Source organism: Mobula hypostoma, chromosome 14, assembly GCF_963921235.1.
Source record: "Mobula hypostoma chromosome 14, sMobHyp1.1, whole genome shotgun sequence".
Classification (NCBI taxonomy): domain Eukaryota; kingdom Metazoa; phylum Chordata; class Chondrichthyes; order Myliobatiformes; family Myliobatidae; genus Mobula; species Mobula hypostoma.
This window is the reverse complement of record NC_086110.1, coordinates 45,294,945-45,317,737: the sequence shown is the minus strand read 5'-3', so window position 1 is coordinate 45,317,737 and position 22,793 is coordinate 45,294,945. Positions and strand designations below refer to the sequence as shown.

Sequence of the window (22,793 nt, the reverse complement as noted above, 5' to 3'; positions counted from 1 at the left end):
CTGGAATTCTCATCATTCTGTCTTTCGTATTTGTATAATAAAATATTATGTATGGAAAAGGCGTACAAGACAAATAGAATATTGGACGTTATAGCAAGAGAGTTTCAGTACAAGGGAATAGATGTCTAACAGAAAATACAGTACATATGGCCCTGTTGGGACTGCACTTGGAATATTGTGCATTTGTGTGATCTCCCTATGCAAGAAGGGATATCCTTAAGATAAATGGAATGAATTGAAGTTTGGCCAGATTATTGTATTAACAAGTCTGACATACAAGGAGAACTTAAGAATATTGGGCCGACATTCTCTAGTGTTAAGAAAAGTGAAATGTACACTGTATTCTGGAGGTCTGATGAAGGGTCTCAGCCTGAAACTTTGACTGTTTACTCTTCTCCATACATACTGCTTGACCTGCCGAGTTCCTCCAGCGTCTTGTGTGTGTGTGTGTGCGTGTGTTGTTTTGGATTTCCAACATCTGCCGATTTTCTTGTGATTCTTATGTGAACTTGACAGAGAAAATGAAGACAGGTTTCTCAAACTGGGATGTCTAGTGCTATAAAATAAGGGAATGGCTTTCAGGATTGAGTCAAGAAGAAATTTCTTCTGAATGTTGAAATTCTCTTTCTAAGAAGACTGTGGAGGCTCAGTCATAGAATTATATAGGTCAGAAACAGGTTCTTTCCCTAACTCATCCTTGATGATTGAGAAATGTGAGCCAGTCCAATTTGCGTGCACAACTCTGTAAACCTATACAGTCACTGAGTATATTCAAGAGATTTAGATTGTTGGATGTTAAGGGGTTAATGCAGGAAAATAGCACAAAGGTGAAATATCAGCCATCATCGTATTGAACAACAGAGGAGGCCAGAGGGGCCAAGTGGTCCAAACCTGCTTGAGTGTCTTTCTCCTTCTAGTATTCATCTTGTGCCAAGAGTTGAGGAGCAATATCTTATATTCCCCCTTGGGTAGCCTCCAACCTGATCGCGTGAACATCGATTTCTTCTTCCAGTAAAATTTTTCTCCCTTCCCTTCTTCCTCTATTCCCAGTCAGGCTTTTTACCTTGTCTCGCTTATCACATCCCCCTGAGTCCCCCCCTCCTTCCCTTTCTCCTACGGTCCACTCTCCTCTCCTATCCGATTCCTCTTTCTCCTGCCTTTTACCATTCCCACCCTCCTGGCTTCAGCTATCACCTTCCAGCTAGCCTCCTTGCCCTCTCCCCCCCACCACCACCTTTTTATTCTGACATGGATGCTGCCTGGCCTGATGAGTTCCTCCAGCATTTTGTATGTGTTGCTTTGGATTTCCAGCATTTTGCAGACTTTCTTCAAATTCCACAACTAAGATTGCTTGATTTTCAGAAACTGGTACTAGTCATTCCGGTACTTAAAAAAAAAAGAGTGGCATCTCTTAGCCCCTTATGTAGGATGATGTGGGGTTTTGAAAATTCTTGTATACCTGGCCACCTATATCTCCAAATTTGAAAGCTCCATTTCTCTTTAAAGTGATAAAATTTGGGACAGGGTCAGCACCAGGGCACTTTGGTACAAAAGATCAGACATGCAGAGCTCATCAATTTCATCACCTTTGCCAGCAGCTTCCACCCTGCACTCAAACCTGACCCTTTTTTGTGTGTCTCCATCTCCGGAGACAGTTTTACCATTGACCTTTTCTGTAAACCTACCAACTCCTACAGTTACCTTAACTATACATTCTTCCACCCTGTATCTGTAAGGATGTCATCCTTTTTTTCCCCAATTTCTCCATCTCTTCTGGAGGCTGTCACCTAGAAAGCTTCTGTAATGTCCTCGTTACAGAAATGTGGCTTCCCCCTCAACACATATTTGCTCTATTTCCTGACTGTCTGGTCTGATCTCTCGACTCCATGGAGCAGAACAACAATACAGTTCCTTTTACCCCAATAACTTCAGAATCCAACTCATCATCTTCTGCCTGCTCCAGTGTGATCCCACTGCTGATCACATCTTTTCCTCTCTCCACCCTTTCTGCTTTCCACCAGTCTCTTTGAAATCTCCTTCTTCCCAGAAAATGAAGGAGTTGTAACCTTCACCTCCCCTGTCACCACCATCTAAGGATCTAAACAGTAGGATTTCACCTGTACCATCTCCAGTTTAGTATATTACCTTCAGTGTTTGTGATATAGCATTCTGTACATTGAGTAAACCAAGGGAGACTAGACGTGCTCATTTTGAGCTTCAGGTTGCAAGTAATCATAGTTTTGCTTCCCACTCCCCACACCACTGACTTATCTGGCCTTGGCCTTTTCCGTTGTTATGAACAGGCCAGATACCAATTGGAAGAACTACATCTTGTATTTCGCTTTGGAAACCCAATGAAATGAGTCTTAGATTTTCCTTTTTCAGATAATTCGTAACCCGGTGCTGTCCTCCCACATAGACTTGCCTGTCCACCAAGTCTTCTTCTCCCCTACTTCATTTCTCCCTCTCTCTTCTCCCAGCTGGTTCAATCTGCCCATCTCCATCAGGTTCCACCTATCACCTAAAAACTTCTGAACCACTTCCCTCCACCCTCCCCCACCCACCACCAACAACTGATTTCATCTGCCTATCAACCCCCACACCCCCAGCCCTTACTGCTACATACTTGCAATTTTCCTGCTGCCATCTACCAGTCTCTCAACCTGGAAAAATAGGTGGCACCAGCAAACATTGCTACCATGGACGCCATTCTCCAGATTATCCACAAAACTGTTTCTTTCATTTCTTTTATGTATTTTTCTTTTAAATATGATTCTGGTACTGTTGGAGCCTGTGAACTACAGCTTGATGGTGTGTTTTCGGGCCAATTGAGCGATCTGGTACCTCGCTGTCTCCAAGAAGGTTCCGGAAGGCTAGTGGCCTCAAGGCTAAGAAGCTTAGAGGTAGGGCACGAGCCCGTATTTGACTCCATTCCTCGCTAATTAAAACATCAAGGAAGATTGAAACCTTGAGGCGAGTGTGGAAGATGATTAATTGTTCAGCACCATCTACCAGTCTCTCGCTAGTCACTGCCAGAGGAAGGTGTTTGCATGTGACAGTCTCAGTCAGTGTCTCTCCCTCTCTCTCTCTCTCTCTCTCTCTCTTTTTTCCTCGTCGTCCCCCCCCCCCAACTTCAGTTGCTGCTCCCAAGTTAAAGTCCCTGCGTTCAAATGGTCTCTCTCTTCCCCGATACTGTTGGTGGATGGTACCTAACTTCTGGATTTGCAGTTTGTGAATTGGGCTGCAGATCCTGGTCACTCATTTTTCTTTTGCCATGTCTTTGAATTGGGATGCCCTGAAGATAATGAACACTGAACTGAACATGATTTTGTGTTTTATTTTCTGTGGTTTTGCTCATTCTTGCTTGGTGACATTTGTGCAATTAGTTTTTTTGCACATGGAGAGGTTGATGTTCTTCTTGCTGTTAAGAGCAGTTGAGTATTTTGTGCAAATGTAATGCTTATTAATTTTAAATTAAATTTTAATTTTGAATGATTTTTAAATGTTTATCAGAGAAGCTTTTAAAAAGGCAATTGACAGCAATGAGCTATCAAATGACAATCAAAGCTTTTTGAGTATAGGATATCAAGTTGCCTCATTATTCCTCCCTGTCACACTTGTACACTGTTCCAGCCCATGGAACGGTTCCAATAATCAGGCTTCTTTTGATAAGTTCCCTAGAGCAACAGAAGGAGAGTGCAACTGTTTTGAATGGACCAACTGGCAGATGTTCATGAAGGCTATTAGAAATGAAGAAGTCATAGACCTTGAGGAATATTCCTCATCTGTTGCTGGCTATGTCAGTAAGTGTGTAGACGATGTTGTACCTCAAGAACAGTCATCTCACAGCCCAACCGGAAGCCATGGCTGAACGCAGTGGTGCCTCCCTACTAAAAGCCCGGGACGCTGCCTTTAAGCCTGGAGACGGATCAGCTCTCTGAGCCAAGAGAAACCTCACCTTAGGCATTAAGAGGGCAAAGACCACACTCACACAAAAAATTCAGGAGTACCTGTCCGATAAAGCTCACCGGTGTATGTGGCTGGATATGAAGAGCATTGCTAACTACGCAAGGAAAAAGTGTCAACTGTATCAGTGACATGACCCTCTCCAATGCTCTAAACAACCTTTATGCATGCTTCAAGACATGCAACACAACGCCAGCCACAAAAGCTACCTCTCTTCCAAGTGAGTAGCCACTGTCTGTAACAGTAGCAGACATGAGAAGGACTCTGCAGAGAGTCAACCCCATAAGGCTGCCAGGCCAGGTAACATCACAGGCCAAATACTCAGGGAGTGTGCATACCAGCTCACTGACATCGTCACAGACATCAACACTTCACTCATTCGAGCTGCTGTCCCCACAAGCTTCAAATCAGTCACCATCATCCTTATACCAACGAACTATTACACCTTCAGAACCAAATGGCTACTGCCCAGTGGCACCAATGCCAATCATCACAAAGCGCTTTGAACGGCTGGTAATGGCACATATCAAAGACTCCACTTCTGTCAGACTGGACACTCACCAATATGTTTACTGATGTCATAGCACCTGTCATGCGACTGACCCTGACACACCTAGAAAACAAGGATGCTTACGTCAGAATGCTGTTTCCGAATTTCACTTCAGCATTCAGCACTATTGTCCCACAGACCTTGGTGAACAAACTTCTACTCCTTGGTCTAAATGCACCACTGTTCAACTGGGTTGGACTTCCTAACAAACGGACCTCACATAGTCAGGGTGCACAACTGCTCTTCCCTCCCAATCACCCTCAACACAAATGCCACCAATCCCCCCGCCTCCACCCAGGGATGTGTGCTGAGCCCATTGCTGTACGCTCTGCTCACACACAACGGTATGGCCAAACACCTGAGTGATCACATTGTCAAATTCGAAGATGACACAACAGTAGTGGGGCTTATAACAAACAACGATGAGACAGCTACAGATTGGAGGTGAAAGAGTTTAAAGCTTGGTGCCAGACAAATAACCTCTTCTTCAACGAAAACTATACAAAGGAGATGGTTACCAACTTCAGACAAATATGCACAACTCACACCCTCTTTACACTGGCCGCAAAGCAGTGGAAACTACGAGATGTTTCAAACTCCTATGAGTACACATCTCGCACAACCTCTCATGGTCCCAGAACACATCCTTCACAGTCAAGAACCAACACCTCTACTTTCTGAGGAGGCTGAAGAAAGCAGGCCTATGCATATCAATACTTACGACCTATTACACAGATGTGCACCTGAGAGCATATGATCATGCTGCATGGTTCGGAAACTGCATGTGGCATACAGGAAGGCTCGACAATGACAAAACCGTCCAATGTATCACAGACACTACCTACCTATCATCAAGGACTTATATACAGAAAGGTACTGGGAAAAGGCCAGCAATACCATGAGGAATCCCATCCATCCTGTTCATGGACTGTTTGTCCATTCCTATTAGAGAATGCTTTGTAGTATCCAGGGCAGGACCACCAGATTCAAAAGTTTCTTCCCCAATCGGTAAGGTTGATCAACACCTCCACTCACTAACCACCCCACCACCACTACTTTATCATTTCCTGTCAGTCATCTTATGTACAGACACTCCTGTACCTACCGTCACTTTATGGACAATCTATCTATCTATATATATAAGGTATCTTATGTGTTTATATTTATTGTGTTCTTTATCTTATTGGTTTTTTGTGCATTGGATCTGCAGTAACAATTATTTAATTCTCCTTTGCACTTATGTACATTAAACAATCATGAATCTGGTGGGAAAAGCATTATGATTAATGCCGGATGGTGTGCTGGATTGAGCAGTCAAGAAAATCAGTTTTAGAGTTCAGAGGTATTTTGACAAAGGGTGATGCTTCTGATGATGAATTGTAGACTGTGTTTTGGAAGAATTAAAATGACTGTAAAGATTTGTTTTTGACAATTTCAGCTGAAAAATTTGCATGTGAAACTATTTGGGAATCCTCGAGGCCATCATGTATTCAAGCTTAGAAGGGACCCTAGAGAGTAGCCTCCAAGTGGACTACCTGGTCAACGTTTTCAATGGTCTATTGGATAGCCTCATCATTGTCATTTGTTAGTCAAGGAAGATTGCAAGTCTTTATGGCAGATAATGCTTCAGAAAGGTGATTAATGTTGGAACCCAGAAATAAACGTTGTACTCCTTAGTACATAAACTATTTCATTTTTAAATTTTAAAAAATCGAGTGAGTGCAGAAAAGTGATACTTGTAGCATTTTATTTTTAGTCAAGCAACTCAGCATGACTTTTCACAAGTATTCATTGTGATAATGTGGGGACCTTTCTAACAAGTTGTACATGGATGGTATCAATAATCATTACAGTAGACAGTTTTGTCTTTGTGATATCTTAAGGATAATTGTTGACAGGGATATAGATGAGAACATCTCTGGTCGTAAGTGCATTGGGATTGTTTCACAGCTATCTGAGAAGAGAAAGCATTTTTGATCAATTTAATTGTAAGCTCATGCTGGCATGTCTGTTGTGTAGCCTGAACTCTTCAGCCTTCTGATTTAAGCAAGACTGCATAGATAGAAAGGTGACTGAAGATGTTCAGCATGAGGATGGAAAAATGGGCACAGGTACAGGAAGCAGTGATATATTCAATGATTTTTCAAAGGACAGGTCATAGCAAATGTTACTTCCTTCGTTTGTAGACTTGAAGGAGGGGATATGACTTAAAATATGGAACAGCATTTATAATATTGTAGAACTAGTGAAACTCTTAGTACAGGTCTCGCACAGGTTACAAATGCCAAATTTATGTATAGCCTGTAAATACAGCTAGAACAGCTGACAAATCCATCCCACCAGTCTCCCAAACCCTCCTTTGTTTGGGAGACTGGTGGGATGGATTTGTCAGCTGTTCTAGGGCTACAAGCGTCGTACAGTGTGTGAGAACTTAGACGGCAGCAACATCATTGAATCTTGCAGAGAAATCTGAGTGTTTGAGTAGATTGCCTTGGTTTAACTACCTGTTGCCCTTAGGTTTGTCAGTGATATATTTAAATTTATTGTGGGTGCAGTCACATTTCAAACTTGCCAGCAGTTCAGGATATGAAAGGTCTTGGGAATGGAAAACAGTTGGGAAGACCAATAATTGAATTTAATGAATAGTAGCTATAGGAATTTTGGTTACAGTTCACATGAATGTGAAGCATATTTAAGTCTTAGACAGAGTTGGGAGTTAGAATTTGTGGTGGGTAGAGAATATAGGTAATTATAGAATAAAACCACACTTTTTCAAAGGTTTAATGCCTTGCTATAAAGTTAATATTAAACATTTATATTGTGCTGAAAGCAGTCTGGGGTATTAGAACAGGTTTATTTTTGTATGCACGTATATTTTGATATGTCTTTATTGTCTGGTCTATAGACATGTGAAATACTGAAAATGTATCATTTGCCATACATGTTGATTTCTGTCAATCTAAATAAATGGGAAAACTTCCAAGTTACATAAATTTGTGTTAAATGTACAACATCAGAAAAGGTTTCACAGCAATAATTTATTAAATATTCAAAAATTAACTGGCAAAACAGTTAAAAAATAAAATTAGGAATTCATGTTATTAAAATAAAGTTGGAGTTTTAAATATCCAGAACTTATACAGTTGGTTGGTGACCAATACTGAGAGTAAAGAGGATAACAGGATAAGGCTAGCTGGAAGCAAGTAATCTATACAGTGCCTTGAAAAAATATTCAGTCCCTACAACTCTTCACATTTTATTGTCTCATTTTGAAGTAGGATTTTTTGAGCTAATCTACAAAACATTGTGCATCATGTCAAATCAAAAGAAAAATTCCTAAATCTGTCAATAATTTACTGAAAATTAAAAACCACAATTGAGGCTGAAAATATAATTACTACACTAACTTTCCTTAGGTGCAACCTATATATTACCTTAATAATTTGCCCAATTTGTTGATGTAGAAAATAGTATTTAAATGAATTCATAAGAATAAATACCCCCTCTCTAAGATCTAACAGTATGGAATATTCTCAACAGACTAAGCCACATTGAAGACAAAAGAGCATTCAAGACAAGTTGGGGAAATAAAGAACCACAAATCAGGGGAAGAGTACAAGACCATCTCAAAGGCACTGAACGTACCTCGGATCTCAGCGCAGTCCAACGTGAAAAAGCGGAAAAAATATCAAACTACAGCCACACTGCCCATGTCAGACCATCCCTCTCCAGAGGAGAATGGCACTTGTAAGAGAGGCTACTGTGACACCACAGTACTCTGAGTGAGCTACACTGGACATGAAGTTCATGGCTCCAGAATCTCTAAGGCCTTGCACAAAAAGGGTATTTATGGAAGAATGGCAAAGAAGTAGTCCTGGCTAAATAAAACATATCCTTGCCCATAAAGATTTTACAAAGTGCTACTAAGAAGGTACCGTAAAGATGTGGAGAAGGTCTTGTGGTCGAATGAGACTAAAGTGGAACACATTTGGCTTCAACACTGTGGTATGTATGGCGTAAATCTAATACTGTGCATCAGCCAGATAGCACCATCCCTTACTGTAAAATACAGCGGAGGTAGAATCATGCTGTGGGGATGCTTTTCAGCAGCAGGGACTAGAAAGCTGGTCAGTAATGAGGGGAAGATGAATGCTGATGAATACAAAGAGATACTGAATAAAAATCTGCTGGCCTCTGCCACAAAGATTAAACTGGGGAAGAAGTTAGTCTTTCTGCAGGACAATACCACAAAGCACGCTGCCAGAGCAACCATAGAGTGGCTTCAAATGAAGAAAACTGATGTCCTTGAGTGGCCCAGTGAAGACTCCTGCCTTTAATCTGATCAAACATCTCTAGGAAGATGTCAGGATTGTTGTCCACTGCCACCCCCCGACTGACCTGGCACATCTTCAGCAGTGTTGCAAGGGAAGGTGGGCAAATCTTGCTCCATCACTGTAGTGTGGAGGCGTGGTTTATTTGCCATTCAAATGCCACTTCCACCGTATAGGCTGTTGATTGGTGCATTTGAAAACTACAGCCACTCTTCCCATTCGTTGGCTTACGCACCACGGCACCTAGAGTCCGGTCTCAAGCACCTTGGTGGTACAAGAGTAACGTGCAAGAGATTCACTCTCTTTTCCTTTGTTCCCAGTGCATGCCTCACAGAACCACTGGGAAGGTATGTCCTGCATGCACTTTCTACAAAATATCTGTTGAATATATAGTTCTGTAGTTTGTGCAACTTGGGGGACTTAAATATTTGGTCGTTTTTTTTGATTTGCAGTCAGTGTTTTCTGTCTCACTCACCAACCTGTGAACCTGCTTCCATTTTACAATCACGTTGTGCAAAGCTACAGTAATAGATACTTGTACAAGAAGACTACAGGCTGTAATACAGTGGTGCTAAAAAAAAGTTTGTGAGCCCTTTAGAATTTTCTCTTTTTCTGCATAAGTATGACATAAAATGTGATCAGATCTTCAGGCAAGTCGTAAAACTAGATAAAGAGAAATAACACAAAATAAATTATATAAAATAAATAACACAAAAAACATTATACTTTTTCATTTATTTGAGAAAAATGATCCAATATTATATGTATTTGTTGGAAATAGTATGTGAACCTCTAGGATTATCATTTCAGTTAGAGGGGAAATTAGGGTTAGGTGTTTCCACCAGGCTGGAAAAGCATACAAAATCATTTCTGAAGAGTTTGGGCTCCACCAATCCACAGTCAGGCAGATGATGTACCGGTGGAGGAAATGCAACACTGTTGTTACTCTGCCCAGGAGTGGTCGACCAACAACAAAAAAAATAAAATCACTCCAATGGCAAGGCGTGTAATACAGCAGGAGGTCACAAAGAACCCCAGGGTAACATCTATAAGGAGCTACAGGCCTCTCTTGTCATGGCTGATGCCAGTGTCCATGAGCCCACCCTTAGACAAACACTCAAACAATGGTGTGCACAGCAGGACTGCAAGGAGAAAGACACTGCTCTCCAAGAAGAGCATTGCTGCCTGTCTAAGGTTTGCTAAAGACCATGTGGAAAGCCAGAAGGCCATTGGAAGAATGTTCTGTGGACGGAGGAGTCCAAATTAGGACCTTTTAGCTTAAATGAGAAGCGTTATGTCTGGTGAAAAGCAAACACTGTGTTCCAGCACAAGAACCTCATCCCATCTATGAAGCATGGTGGTGGCAGTATTGTGGTTTGGGCCTGCTTTGCTGCCTTGGGACCAAGATGGCTTGCCATCATTAATAGAACCATGAATTCTGAATTATATCAGCAAATTCTATGGGAGAATGTCAGGGTATCCATCTGTGAACTGAAGCTCAAGAAAAAGTGGGTCTTGCAGTAAGACAATGAATCTAAACACACAAGTCAGTCTACCAAAGAATGGTTAAAGTAGAAGATGTTTCACATTTTGGAACAACAGAATCAAAGTCCCAAACTTAATCTTGTAGAAATGTTGTGGAAGGACGTGAAGCAAGTAGTTCATGCAAGGAAGCCCACCAACATCCCAGTCTTGAAGCAGTTTTGTGAGGAGGAATGGCCTAAAATTCCTCCAAGCTGATGTGCAGGACTGATCAATAGCTACTGGAAACATTTGGTTGAAATTATTGCTGTACAAGGGGGGGGGGGGTGGTCACACCAGTTACTGAAAACAAAGGTTCCCATACTTTTTCCAATACATATAATATTGGATCATTTTTCTCAATAAATAAATGAACAAGTATAATGTTTTTGTGTTATTTATTGAATTGGGTTCTCCATCTAGTTTTAGGACTTGCATGAAGATCTGATCACATTTCAGGTCACATTTATGCAAAAATAGAAAAAATTCTACACAGTTCACCAACTTTCTAGTACCACTGTAGTTGCGAGAGGTGGTTCAACTAAGTACTGAGCAAAGGGGGAATGAATAGTTTTGAACTGCTGACATTCCTGGGTTTTAATTTTTAGTTTTTTATGCTTTACAATTTTCCTTGATCTTGGGCTCTACTGTGGGACGGGGGGAAGGAGCACGTGATTCACAAATTAAAAGTCTCAGTTAAATTGATCAAAATCTCTGGTTGTAATACTCATTTATGTTAACAAAGGGTTGGGGACTGAATACTTTTACAAGGCACTGTAACTGAGCTAATTCGTAATAAAGACAAGTAAAAGCCTGATGTGAAGATCTAGGGTAAACTGTTTTCAAATCCTCTCAATGGACATGAATGATTCACATTTCATTTTGGACCATGTGCTTCAGATTCTTCTTCATCATCCTCGTACATCTCCCCTTCTTCATCAGCTGTAGCATCTTGGTACTGTTGGTATTCAGACACCAGGTCATTCATGTTACTCTCTGCTTCAGTAAACTCCATCTCATCCATACCTTCACCAGTGTACCAGTGCAAGAATGCCTTCCTGCGGAACATAGCTGTGAACTGCTCTGAGATCCGCTTGAAGAGCTCCTGAATTGCAGTACTGTTGCCAATGAAAGTGGAGGACATCTTGAGTCCACGAGGTGGAATATCACAAACAGCCACTTTAACATTGTTGGGAATCCATTCCACAAAGTAGCTGCTGTTCTTGCTCTGGATAGCTAACATCTGCTCATCAACTTCCTTCATGGACATCTTTCCCCTGAAGACTGTGGCCACTGTCAGGTACCTACCATGACGGGGATCACAAGCAGCCATCATATTTTTGGCATCAAACATTTGCTGAGTGAGTTCTGGGACAGTTAATGCCCTATACTGTTGGCTTCCTCGGGCAGTAAGAGGAGCAAATCCTGGCATAAAGAAATGGAGTCGAGGGAAAGGTACCATGTTCACCGCAAGCTTTCTCAGATCGGCATTAAGCTGTCCTGGAAATCTCAGGGAAGTGGTGACCCCACTCATGGTAGCTGATACCAAATGGTTGAGGTCTCCATAAGTGGGTGTTGCAAGTTTGAGGGTCCGGAAGCAGATGTCATAGAGAGCTTCATTATCAATGCAGTAGGTTTCATCTGTGTTTTCCACAAGCTGGTGGATGGAGAGGGTGGCATTGTATGGCTCTACCACTGTGTCAGAGACTTTTGGAGAAGGAACAACACTGAAAGTATTCATGATTCGGTCAGGATATTCTTCTCGTACTTTGCTAATGAGCAGGGTTCCCATGCCAGAACCTGTACCTCCACCCAGAGAGTGCGTAAGCTGAAAACCTTGCAAACAGTCACAATTTTCACATTCTTTTCTCACCACATCAAGGACAGAGTCTACAAGCTCTGCACCTTCTGTGTAATGACCCTTTGCCCAGTTGTTTCCAGCTCCACTTTGCCCTATAATGAGAAAATAAAATAAATGATGACTGATATTCATGGTGTAAATGAGCAGAAATAATCTCTGCAATTGCATATTCTGGAACTGTTTTCCTGAAAAAAAGTAAATAACTTAAGATAAAACCACTTAACTTGATTTTTGTGATAAGAACATTCATTTTTTTGGTATCACCTCAGAGACTACAGCACAACTATTGTGAATCAAAGGAGAGAATATCAAAGTTGATATCTTACTCTGTTCATTATATGATAACAATAAATGAATTTCTTCCAGTGATTTTATGTATACAGTAACACCATGAAAATATATATTTAATGCACATCATACTCAAGATCTGGGAATAGAAGTTAAAATCAAATGTAGTATTCAACTGACATTGAATTATACAGATTAGAGAGAATGCACCAGTAGACAGATATAAATTAATTTGTATTTTATCAGAGTTATGTTTTTTCACATTATTATAAATTCTTATGTCCACATTTACATTGATAAATAGCTGTATAAATTTGTCACGTCAATTGTGGTGGATCACCACTGACAAAACAAGCTGATCAGTAGATTCAGGCTATTTCTATCATAATAACCAATTTTCCCTCTTAATTGATTACAAAGTCCAAATATTTCCATAGGCTCAGCATTATTATGTTAGCCAATTTATCACATTGCATATTTGGAGCCAGTCTAAATGACCCATATGGAGAAAAGGATCTGAGCCAATATTTAAACAGGCTGCAGGTATTTGAATTAAAGTAAAAAAAAGATAAAATTGGGAGATAGGTTCTATGGCTCAAATGTACAAAAAAAACTTCTGGATATCCAGGGTGGGGTTAGAAAGTGGTCAACCTGCAGCATCGGATAGTAATGTGGTGAAGACCGTTGCTAGGAATGGCATGGGTTGGAGCAAAAAGCAACATGCGTCATCTCCAAGACTGGAGTGACCGGGAATGAGCCAGAGCTGTCCAAGAATCAAAACAGAACTTTGTAGATTAAAATTTTGACATAAAATTGTTAATTTGAGTTAAAGAAGCTTGATATATGTAATTCTTTACATTGTCATAATTTTTTTGTTAAATTGAAGAGAGAGTTTGGAAAAGATGGTAGTATCTGAAAAAAACAAGCTGACAAAAAGAAGTGGCAGAGGCAAGACAGTACAGGAATGACTCCCCTTCTAGGAGTGTTGTGGCTATAATGCAGAAACGATTAGTGACAATGCCTTGTTTTCTCACAATTCGTTCTTTATTACTGGGAATAACACAACTGATATTGAACCTTTTGCAAGAGATCCAATGCTTGTTTTAAGCAGCCACCCAAAAGCCTGAAAATTAGCCCTAGCCTCTGAAATATGCTCAAAACCTTAACCTATTAGACTGCAGACCATTAGAAATTTTATTTGCCTTTATTTACCACCTTGGAAACAAGTATATTGTGCATTAACTCTAATCTTATTTTTGGAAAATTGGATCTGTTTATTATCTGTTCCTGATAAGCTGACTTACCAAAAATAAAGTTATCTGGTCTGAAGAGATGTCCAAAAGGCCCTGATCGAACACTGTCCATTGTGCCTGGTTCCAAATCCACTAGGATGGCTCTGGGTACGTACTTAAGAGCTGCAAAGACAGCATACAAATAATCTATTACTTTTGCTCAAATTATGGCAAGCAATTATTTCAAACTTGCCATACCAAAATTGGAAGACCAGCCCACATTTTCTTGGCACTATCGCCATTGGCCCACAAGTGGACTCTATGTTGCACCAATATATATTCCTGATCTTATATAATCCGATATTTATTTCTAATAGATGTGCTGTCCTACAATAATTTGAAATTTAGTAATTTCATAGAAATAAATTACACTAAATATCCCAAAAAACTTTAGAAAGGTTAAATGATTTATTCAAAAAATAGTGATGAGGCAATGCCAAGTTGCTGTTTAAAATGGTTTATGGTTTAGACATGATGAATTGACTTTAGAAGGATTCTTTGCAACCTTAGTCCTAAATATGCAATTGAACATTTGCATGTTTAATACCTGATATATTAAAATTATTATTTAGAATTCAACATAGTGAGGCAGCTAGCTCACATCTTCAGCAACCCAGGTTCAGTACTGACCTTGGGTAGAGTCTACATTCTGTTCATGACCACTTGGGTTTCTCCCACATGCTCCAGCATTGCCCCATTTTCCAAATATGTGGTTCATAGTTTAATTGGCCACCGTAAATTGTCCCTAGTATGTTGGCGTTGCTAGAATCCTGGGAAATTGGTAGAAATGTTGGGATGCGTAGGACAAGGTTAAATGGGTGCTTGATTATCATAAGGATCTTTGTAGTTTAAAGAGCCTATTTTTGTCCTGTATGTTGTTTTGACTCTTGATGGTTTGAACCAAATGCTATACACTTAGAAAAATTAAGAAATCCGATTATCCTGGACAATGTCAATATAAATGGGCCTGCATTGTGCTGTAGGTTTTCTATGTTTCTAAATGCTTAATATACCCAATTCTGATATATCAAATCTCAACTTCATGTTGGTTTATATTACTTACAAGAAGCTTCATTGTAGTAGACACTAATCCTCTCCAGCTGCAGGTCTGAGTCGCCCATATAATTCCCACTGGGGTCAATTCCATGCTCATCACTGATGACTTCCCAGAACTAAAGATGATAAAAGATAAGAAAAATTGCAAAAAATTCAGCTAGGCTAATTAGTATTAAGTACGATGTATGGAAGTATGAATACAATTTGCACAATTTCATCATCTCCAATCTCCCCATAGCATTCCATGTTCAACTTTGTGCTCAGAATGACATTTTAGAGGACTAAATCTTATCAAACAAAATCACTAATTATCTATACTAAAAGTCAGAAAAATTATTTGACTATTTTATTTGCAAGCAGAATACACATCTTAACAAATTCTACCTGATAAGCCATATAAGTATCTGTTATACATCGTTGTGCATTGGAAATGTGCTGTCTATGAAATAGATTTTTAAAATAAACCACGATACAATCTTAATGGGAAAAGATTTTTCCCACTAGAGGTTGAATATTAATCAGTAATAATTAGACATTTAAACCAACAAATTAAGAAATCAGTAACAACTACATTTGTATTTTTCAAATTAGGACAAAGTGTTTCATCGTTTTTTTTTAAATTGCATGGACAGTGAAGGATAGATAACTGTATTTCTAGGACTTCCAAAGATAGAGAAATACACTTCTACCCCTCAAATCACAATATATGGATTGAAACATTGTACAAAGATTACCTGTATTACTTATACCCCATTTCAAAAGGATGAATAAATGAATTTGGTTTAAATGTTGCCCAGCATGAGGTCCTACATTTTCTTAAGTAGCTGATCATGGTACTGAAAATACATGCATTAACTTACTTTAGTTTACTCCCAGCCTTTTTTAAAAAGATGTGTGTGTTTGAATAAAATCTGTAAATATACATTGCATCTTCTAGGGTTAGTTAATTAAACAGAAGCTCTCAGCTGTGCAATAAATCTGAATTTCCCTCTGTCTCATCCATCATAAACTTACCAGTTTTTCAGCACCAGCTGGCAGACACAGAACTGGTTTAATTTCTTCTAGGTCTCCAGAGAATAAAAAGGATGTAATCTAACACTCTTGTCTCCTTCTAGTTCTATTATTCATCTAGACCCAGCTGGTTCCCAGTATCTAATGGATTCATATGTAATCTTCTGGTAGCAGCAGATGCAGCATTAAAGTGATTTTGGCCAGTAAAATTTTTCAACTTTCCCTGCTGGCATAAATTTAATCTTTTCTAAAACCAGGATTATCTGGCACAATGCACTGTCCATTTAACCCCAAGATTCACATGTAGTTAAACTAAGGAAAGGTTATAAAATTTATATAAATCTGGTTTCTACCATTGCAAAGCCTCCAGCACCTGGTTCAAATTGGAACAAATGTCTAGAGTTCATTGTATGTTTGGTAATGGAAAAAAAAGTGCTCCTTTTATTATCCCCTCCTTCCATTTCTAATTTAAAGTGTGAACTGTCCTCAAACTACTGGAGTTAGTGTTTTGAAAATACAGAGCTATTAGTTAAGGAGTTCTAGGATTTTGACCCAAGAACCCTAGCAAGACACCTTTCTAAGTCAGGATAATATGTAACTTGGAGATCTGTGACTATGCCAACCACCTATTCATCTTTCATAAATATAAATTATAGCAGTTGCCATTTTCTTCCATGTGGGACATATATTAGATTTTTTATTACCAATGTGACAAAGTATACAGCCTAACTATCTGATAAATTTACTAATGAAGTCAAAACACTTATCTGATCATCAACACACTTATTATCTGATAAGATAATTATTAACTTATTAACATTGTTTCTTGTCGGGCATTGTTGCATGCCAATTGGCTGCAATATTTTCCAACATAAATAGTTACGGATCCCAATATTTAATTGAATTGCTTTGACAATGAAAGGAGCTATAGAATTTCAATATGTTTTATCCTATTGTACTATATCTTAATAATATGAACTGACTTTATTGGAGTTTAAGACTAAAATGAACCAAGGTGAACAGTTGGTAAAGTGATCAATAGGTGAACAGCAGATGCCATACTCTGGCAGACCTGGATGCTCTTCATTGACAACAGCTCTGCATTCAACACCATCATCCCCTTAACTAATCACTAAGCTCCAAGACCTGGGCCACATAACCTCCCCGTGCAACTGGATCCTCAATTTCCTCACTGGCAGACTTCAGTAAGATTGACAATAACATCTCCACAATCACTATCAGCAAAAGTGCATCACTGAGCTATTCACTTTACGATTGTGTGGTTAAGTACAACTCCAATGCTGTATTTAAATCTGCTGGCTACTCCACTGTTGTTGACCAAATCAAAGGATGTGATGAATCAGCATATAGGAAGGAGATTAAAAATCTGGTTGAGTGGTGCCACAACAATCTCTCAAAGTCAGCAAAACTAAAGAACTAATTATCAACTCTAGGAGAAAGAAGCCAGAGATTCATGAGCCAGTCCTCATTAGGGGAACTGAGGTGAAGGGCAGTGGGTTTGAATTCCTTGGTGTTAACATGTCAAGAGTATCTGGCCGGGGATCAGCACATCAAGTGTCATCACAAAGAAAGCATGACAGCCTCTACTTTCATAGGATTTTGTACAGATTCAGGATGTCTCCGAAAACATTGACAAGCTTCTATCGATGCACAGTGGAGAGTATCATAACTTTAAGTTTAAATTTAACCTTTTAGTTGAAGTCATTGGAGAGGGAGAAATCTGTCTTTAATCCGTTTATTCCATCTGGACCATAACTAAATCATTGTTTTCGCAGGAATGATTGTTTCCACATTACTATTGCAAAATATACACCCTTTCCTTTAATCATAGGAGGAGCAACATTTGTTCCTGTATATCCCCCCTCACTACTATGTGGGGACCTAACTGTCCTTCCAGGGGAGGGGAAAATTTTTGGGCATCCCCTCCAATCTTGTCTACTAGATTTAGTGTGCAGACTTGGTGACTGGTTTGAAAAGCGTCCACACTCTTATCTGCAAGGTCATCCAAACTCCTGGTTTCATGCCATTTCAACTTTGCTTCCCATTTGATCTGTCCATCCATGGCCTTCTCCACTGTCAGGGTAAGGTGCAATGCAAGCTAAAATAATAATATTCTATTATTGTTATCCCATGCTCCCTGCTCTTTCTCCTTATTTTTGTCCCCTTCCCACTTGTTACCCATTCATTTCAACTTCCCACATCAGTTCCACTTGCTCATCTCTCCTTTAAAATGTTGGCATTTTCACTATCCTTACCAGTGCTGGAACCTGATTAGTATCCTTTGTCACTACTTATCACCTCCTCCCCCATCCTTTGTCTCGACTTTCACCCTCCCCTCCCCCACCACGCTCTATTGCCTTTCATTTAGTCCTGCCGTCACCTATCACCCAATGTGCTTCTGTCTCCCAGCTCTATCCCTCCCCCCTCCACCCCACCCACTCACCATCCTCATCTCTCAATCCACCCATCGCCTTCACGCCCATCTTGCCCCTCCCCCGCTCCTTTTATCAGAGATCTCCCCGCATGCAGGGTCTACACCCAAAACGTTGACTATTCCTCCTCCCCCCCCCCCCCCCATAAACGCTGCTGGACTCGCCGAGTTCATCCAGTTATTTTTTTACCCTTATGTTGATGAGCATAAAGTGATTCAGGATTCTTAAGACTGCAATTATTAAAAAGATTAGCCTTTAGCCATTTGGCGCGTGCTTCTACAAATGGGATTTGCGCAAATCACTGGTCTGAGTCAGACCGTGTAGACAAGCCAAGATCAGTGACACGCATCGTGCAGTAGGATATTTTCAGCTGAACGGTGTTTCCTGTGGCACATCATGGAGTGCGTTCAGCCGTCACAGTTACCTTCGAGTATTAAAACCGCACATTGTGCATTTACTGACATCTGATAGGAGAATAATAGTTTTCAGCCTATTGCAATCCTCCAGTAGTTTTACGATAATAAGATGTTAACTATATTACAGTAGTTGAAAATGCATAGTGTTTGAAGGCATTTGAACAGATATGAATTTGTTTTATTCTGGGTTACCCTGCGCAATGTGTTGTTTCAGGTTTAGGTTTTGCAGTAATACATATAATTTATTCTGTGTACGCAGTTAAAGGGAACCATTTTACCCATAGCTGCGCCACTCGTTGAAAATGTCACATCTTACCGATTTACGAATCCCTTCAGAGAAAGAAGGAACTCCTTTGTGTCCCAGCGCCACCATTGAATTAGGGCAGCTTTCCTGGTTACGTTAAAATACCACACCCGTTTAATTCCTACTTTTGTGTTCGGTGAAGAATCCACCCCCCCCCCCCCAGGCAATGGGTTCGGAGACCACGGTATTGTTAGCCTCATCACGTACCACCCGTGTCCTTCACGCCAGACAGCGATTGAATTAGAAATAACCACATCCCAGCCCTTGCCCATTGAATGCTCACCAGATTTTACTTTTCATCTTGGTATGTCTTGGCGTTCTTGTATGCATGACGTCGTCACGACCACCAAGTTAGAATAGTTGTTCTATCTCTATCCATGGTTCTGCCTTTCCCAGTCCATGAATTAACCTTTATTCAGATTACGTTTCTATTCCACTCAAACCATTGCCATTTCGTTAAACTTTGATTTATTTGGCAAGATTAAGAGTTTCTCCAGATAACGGATTAGTACTAAGCAAATCCATTTAGTAATAACCTTTCAAATGCATGAACCATCACCAAGAATTACTTAGTATGTCATCACTTGTATTGCAGGTTGACTGAATCCCTTAAGAATTTTCTCAATAAAAAACGACCGCAGATTATGGGAGAAACAAAACGACAAAGCCCCCTACCAAGGTTATTCATAATCATTTGGTCGCTCCGTGAATATGACATTGATTTCAAACACTGAAGCTTTGTTTTTTCCCCCCACTATTGAAATCGTGGCTCCACCCCACAGGCGCTGACTTCATGCAAATACAGGGGTGCCTGCGGCGGTACTGTGCTCGGGCGGTGCGGCAAGGCTGAGCTAATCACTTTCTCCCTCTTGTATCTGCAGTCTCGGGCGTGGCTGTCTGCAGAGCATGCGTCTCGGCGAGAAGCAGCCGACAAACATAGACTCCACAACAAAACTTGCCGATGCCAGTTTAAAAAAATTCTAACAAAGAACCAAATAAAATAACGCAATTCATGGTGTTTACAGGAAGGATGAACTGCATGAATAAAAGGAAAACAGAAAACACATACTTTCCACATTGAGCACAATTCAGCTTACTAATGATAAAGAAATGTTAATTAAACCCACCATAAAGCAACGATTAAATAACAAATTAGTTAAATTTAGATAACTACTTTTTTTCTTTCAATGAATATGTTATTGAGCACATATCGCAATTTATTGTAATTTACCAATCTCACACTTTTAGCAGCAATATAATTTACCTTAGCACCGATCTGGTTGCCACATTGGCCAGCCTGAATGTGGACGATTTCTCTCATTCTCACGCTGCTGGCTTCTTGCTGCGACTAATGAGAATTTTTGGCTGCTGAATCTGGTTGGAGAAGGCAGTGAGATGGAGCCGGCTGCTCTTTTATACCATTTCACTGTATCAGCTGATCAATGCCACGAACAGGTTGATTTCAGAGACGGATTGCGTCAGTCTCCTGGGAGATAAAACTCAGTGGCCAATAACGAGCTAAGGAACCCTGCAACATCCCTGCAACGCCAGGGTCGCCTCCCACGAAATACATCGCCATTGCTGCAAATTCTGTCTACACCATTGTCTGTTCCACGTTAGAAACAAAAGGACCTGATGCTGAACAGCACATTTACCAAAGGATTAGATCACTGATGTGTCATAATTGCTGTAGGAATGCACAAGGTTGATGCGTCCATTAAAAGAAGCTAAAGGATCAGTACAGAAATCTGAAGAACATAAAATGCAGATGTCATGTTTTAGCAATTTGTGGAATAATGTTTTAACCTACCAACGCCGTTAGAGGTCAATATTCATAAAGAATGTGGGACAGCACCACTGGAAAGTTCAGTGAAACTGCAGCGGAAGTAGATGTACAAAATAAAGAGTATATACAAAAATAAGATATTTTGTCATTACAGTGAGAAAACCAGCAAGTCTTTTCTGATTCGAATGGAAGTTCACAGTACTAACAGAAATCTTAAAAAAGGTTCCATGCCAATAATGAATGACATTATTTTCGAGTGTTCCCGTTCTCTTAACAAAGAGCATTTGCCATACATAAGGACTTCCTTTCATATGTTTCTCAACTCAAAAAAAATCAATCCACTTTATAGAAAGCATTGCAGTATACTCAAATTGTGAACCAATTCATACCATACTCAATCTGATTTTGGTTATTTTCAAAACTAAATAATAGATTTGCTTTAACTCAATTATGTTATGGAGGTATACACCTACTGTAGATAGGGTCTTGTCGGTCTGATCATGTAGATTAATATTGTGTCTGACTCTGTATCATTTTGTTTTTTAATACTGGAGCATAAGAAATGCATATTAGACAGAACTGAGAAAAAGATCTCTGGTAGGGATTATGAATGCAAAACTAGACAGCAGCACAAGGTTGCCATTTATTGTTTGATTTGTTACCCAAGGGGTCCACTACACCCTTATATATTTAGCACTATAGTAAACCACATGTCTGCGTCTATAGGCCAGAAATTATTCAACTATAAATAAGAGAAAATCTGCAGATGCTGGAAATCCAAGCAACACACACAAAATACTGAAGGAACTCAGCAGGCCAGGCAGCATCTATGTTAAAAAGTGGAGTCAACATCCTGGGCTGAAACCCTTCCGCAGGACCGAGAGTCTTGGCCTGAAATGTCCACTGTACTTTTTTTCATAGATGCTGCCTGGCCTGCTGAGTTCCTCCAGCATTTTCTGTGCGTTGCTCAGTTATTCAGCCACGACAGACTCACATTCACATACCCTCTTTCTCTTACAGAAAAAGGCGGTGCATAACCAGACCAGCAAGAACAATCTAACCGTGTGTGAACTAATAACAGAAACAGAATATCTGGGAATGTTCAGCAGCACAGCCTGCATCTGTGGAGAAAGAAGCGCAGTCAGTGTAGGTCATCAACCTGAACCGTTCTCTGTTGTCTGTTTTCCTCTCGCCACAGATGCTGTCTGAACTGCTTATTGTTTCCTGCATTTTCTGTTCCACTTTTGGATTTCCAGCATCTAAAGTTGCTTGCTTTTTGGGAATATATCAGTACTTATGGACTCATCGGAAGATGTTGTTATTATTTTATCTGCCATTGAACTGCTGAATCTATTCCTATTTACCAGTTGCACTGGTGAAGCTTGGACCTCCTAGTTGCCCCTTTCCCCTTATAATTACTGTATTGCTTGATTTCGTTCAGATAGCCAAGAACTCACAATGCATAAAGCAGGGTCTGTTAAGTGAATAAAGGAGGCAAATTGCCACTTAATAATTCTTGTCACTACTAGAGAAGTAGTTTGTTTGATCTATCTGCAAAAATGTATAAAAGATCAAACAAGATCAGGATCTGCAAAGAAGCTGCATGTGTTTTGTGCAGTCATTTCAACTGGGAGGCGATGGATAGCTCTTTCTGGATTCAATCATGATGCAATGTCTGTTGGCTAATGTCTCAGGTTCTATTGCAGTACAAAATGAAAGATAAATGCTGCTGACAACTGCTATGCAATCTCACCCTGCAGCCATGTAACCTCACCCTGCTGCACTAATGGCTTTGAATACTATTGTTCAGTATGGCTTTCAATATGTCACTATACTGCAGCAATCTGCCAGCAGTGGGTTAATTGGTTGAGTTGTCTGTCTCTCTCAGGGAATGAAAATAGCTCTGTGATGCTAAAATCAATTGTTCTGTCTAGGAGTGGCAGCATTTGTGATCCTCC

The 22,793-nt window shown here is 40.0% G+C and overlaps 1 protein-coding gene across 1 annotated transcript; it reads right to left on the bottom strand.

The window, feature by feature from the left end:
* Nucleotides 1-7,321: 7,321 nt before the first annotated feature.
* Nucleotides 7,322-20,467, bottom strand: LOC134356248 (tubulin beta-3 chain). The gene is made up of 4 exons (XM_063067050.1): nucleotides 20,314-20,467; nucleotides 14,873-14,981; nucleotides 13,822-13,932; nucleotides 7,322-12,321 (listed from the first exon to the last, which is right to left on the bottom strand). Exons 1-4 carry the CDS (start codon nucleotides 20,368-20,370, stop codon nucleotides 11,246-11,248), a joined length of 1,353 nt encoding a protein of 450 aa, XP_062923120.1. The 5' UTR covers nucleotides 20,371-20,467; the 3' UTR covers nucleotides 7,322-11,245.
* Between the last annotated feature and the right edge of the window lie 2,326 nt (nucleotides 20,468-22,793).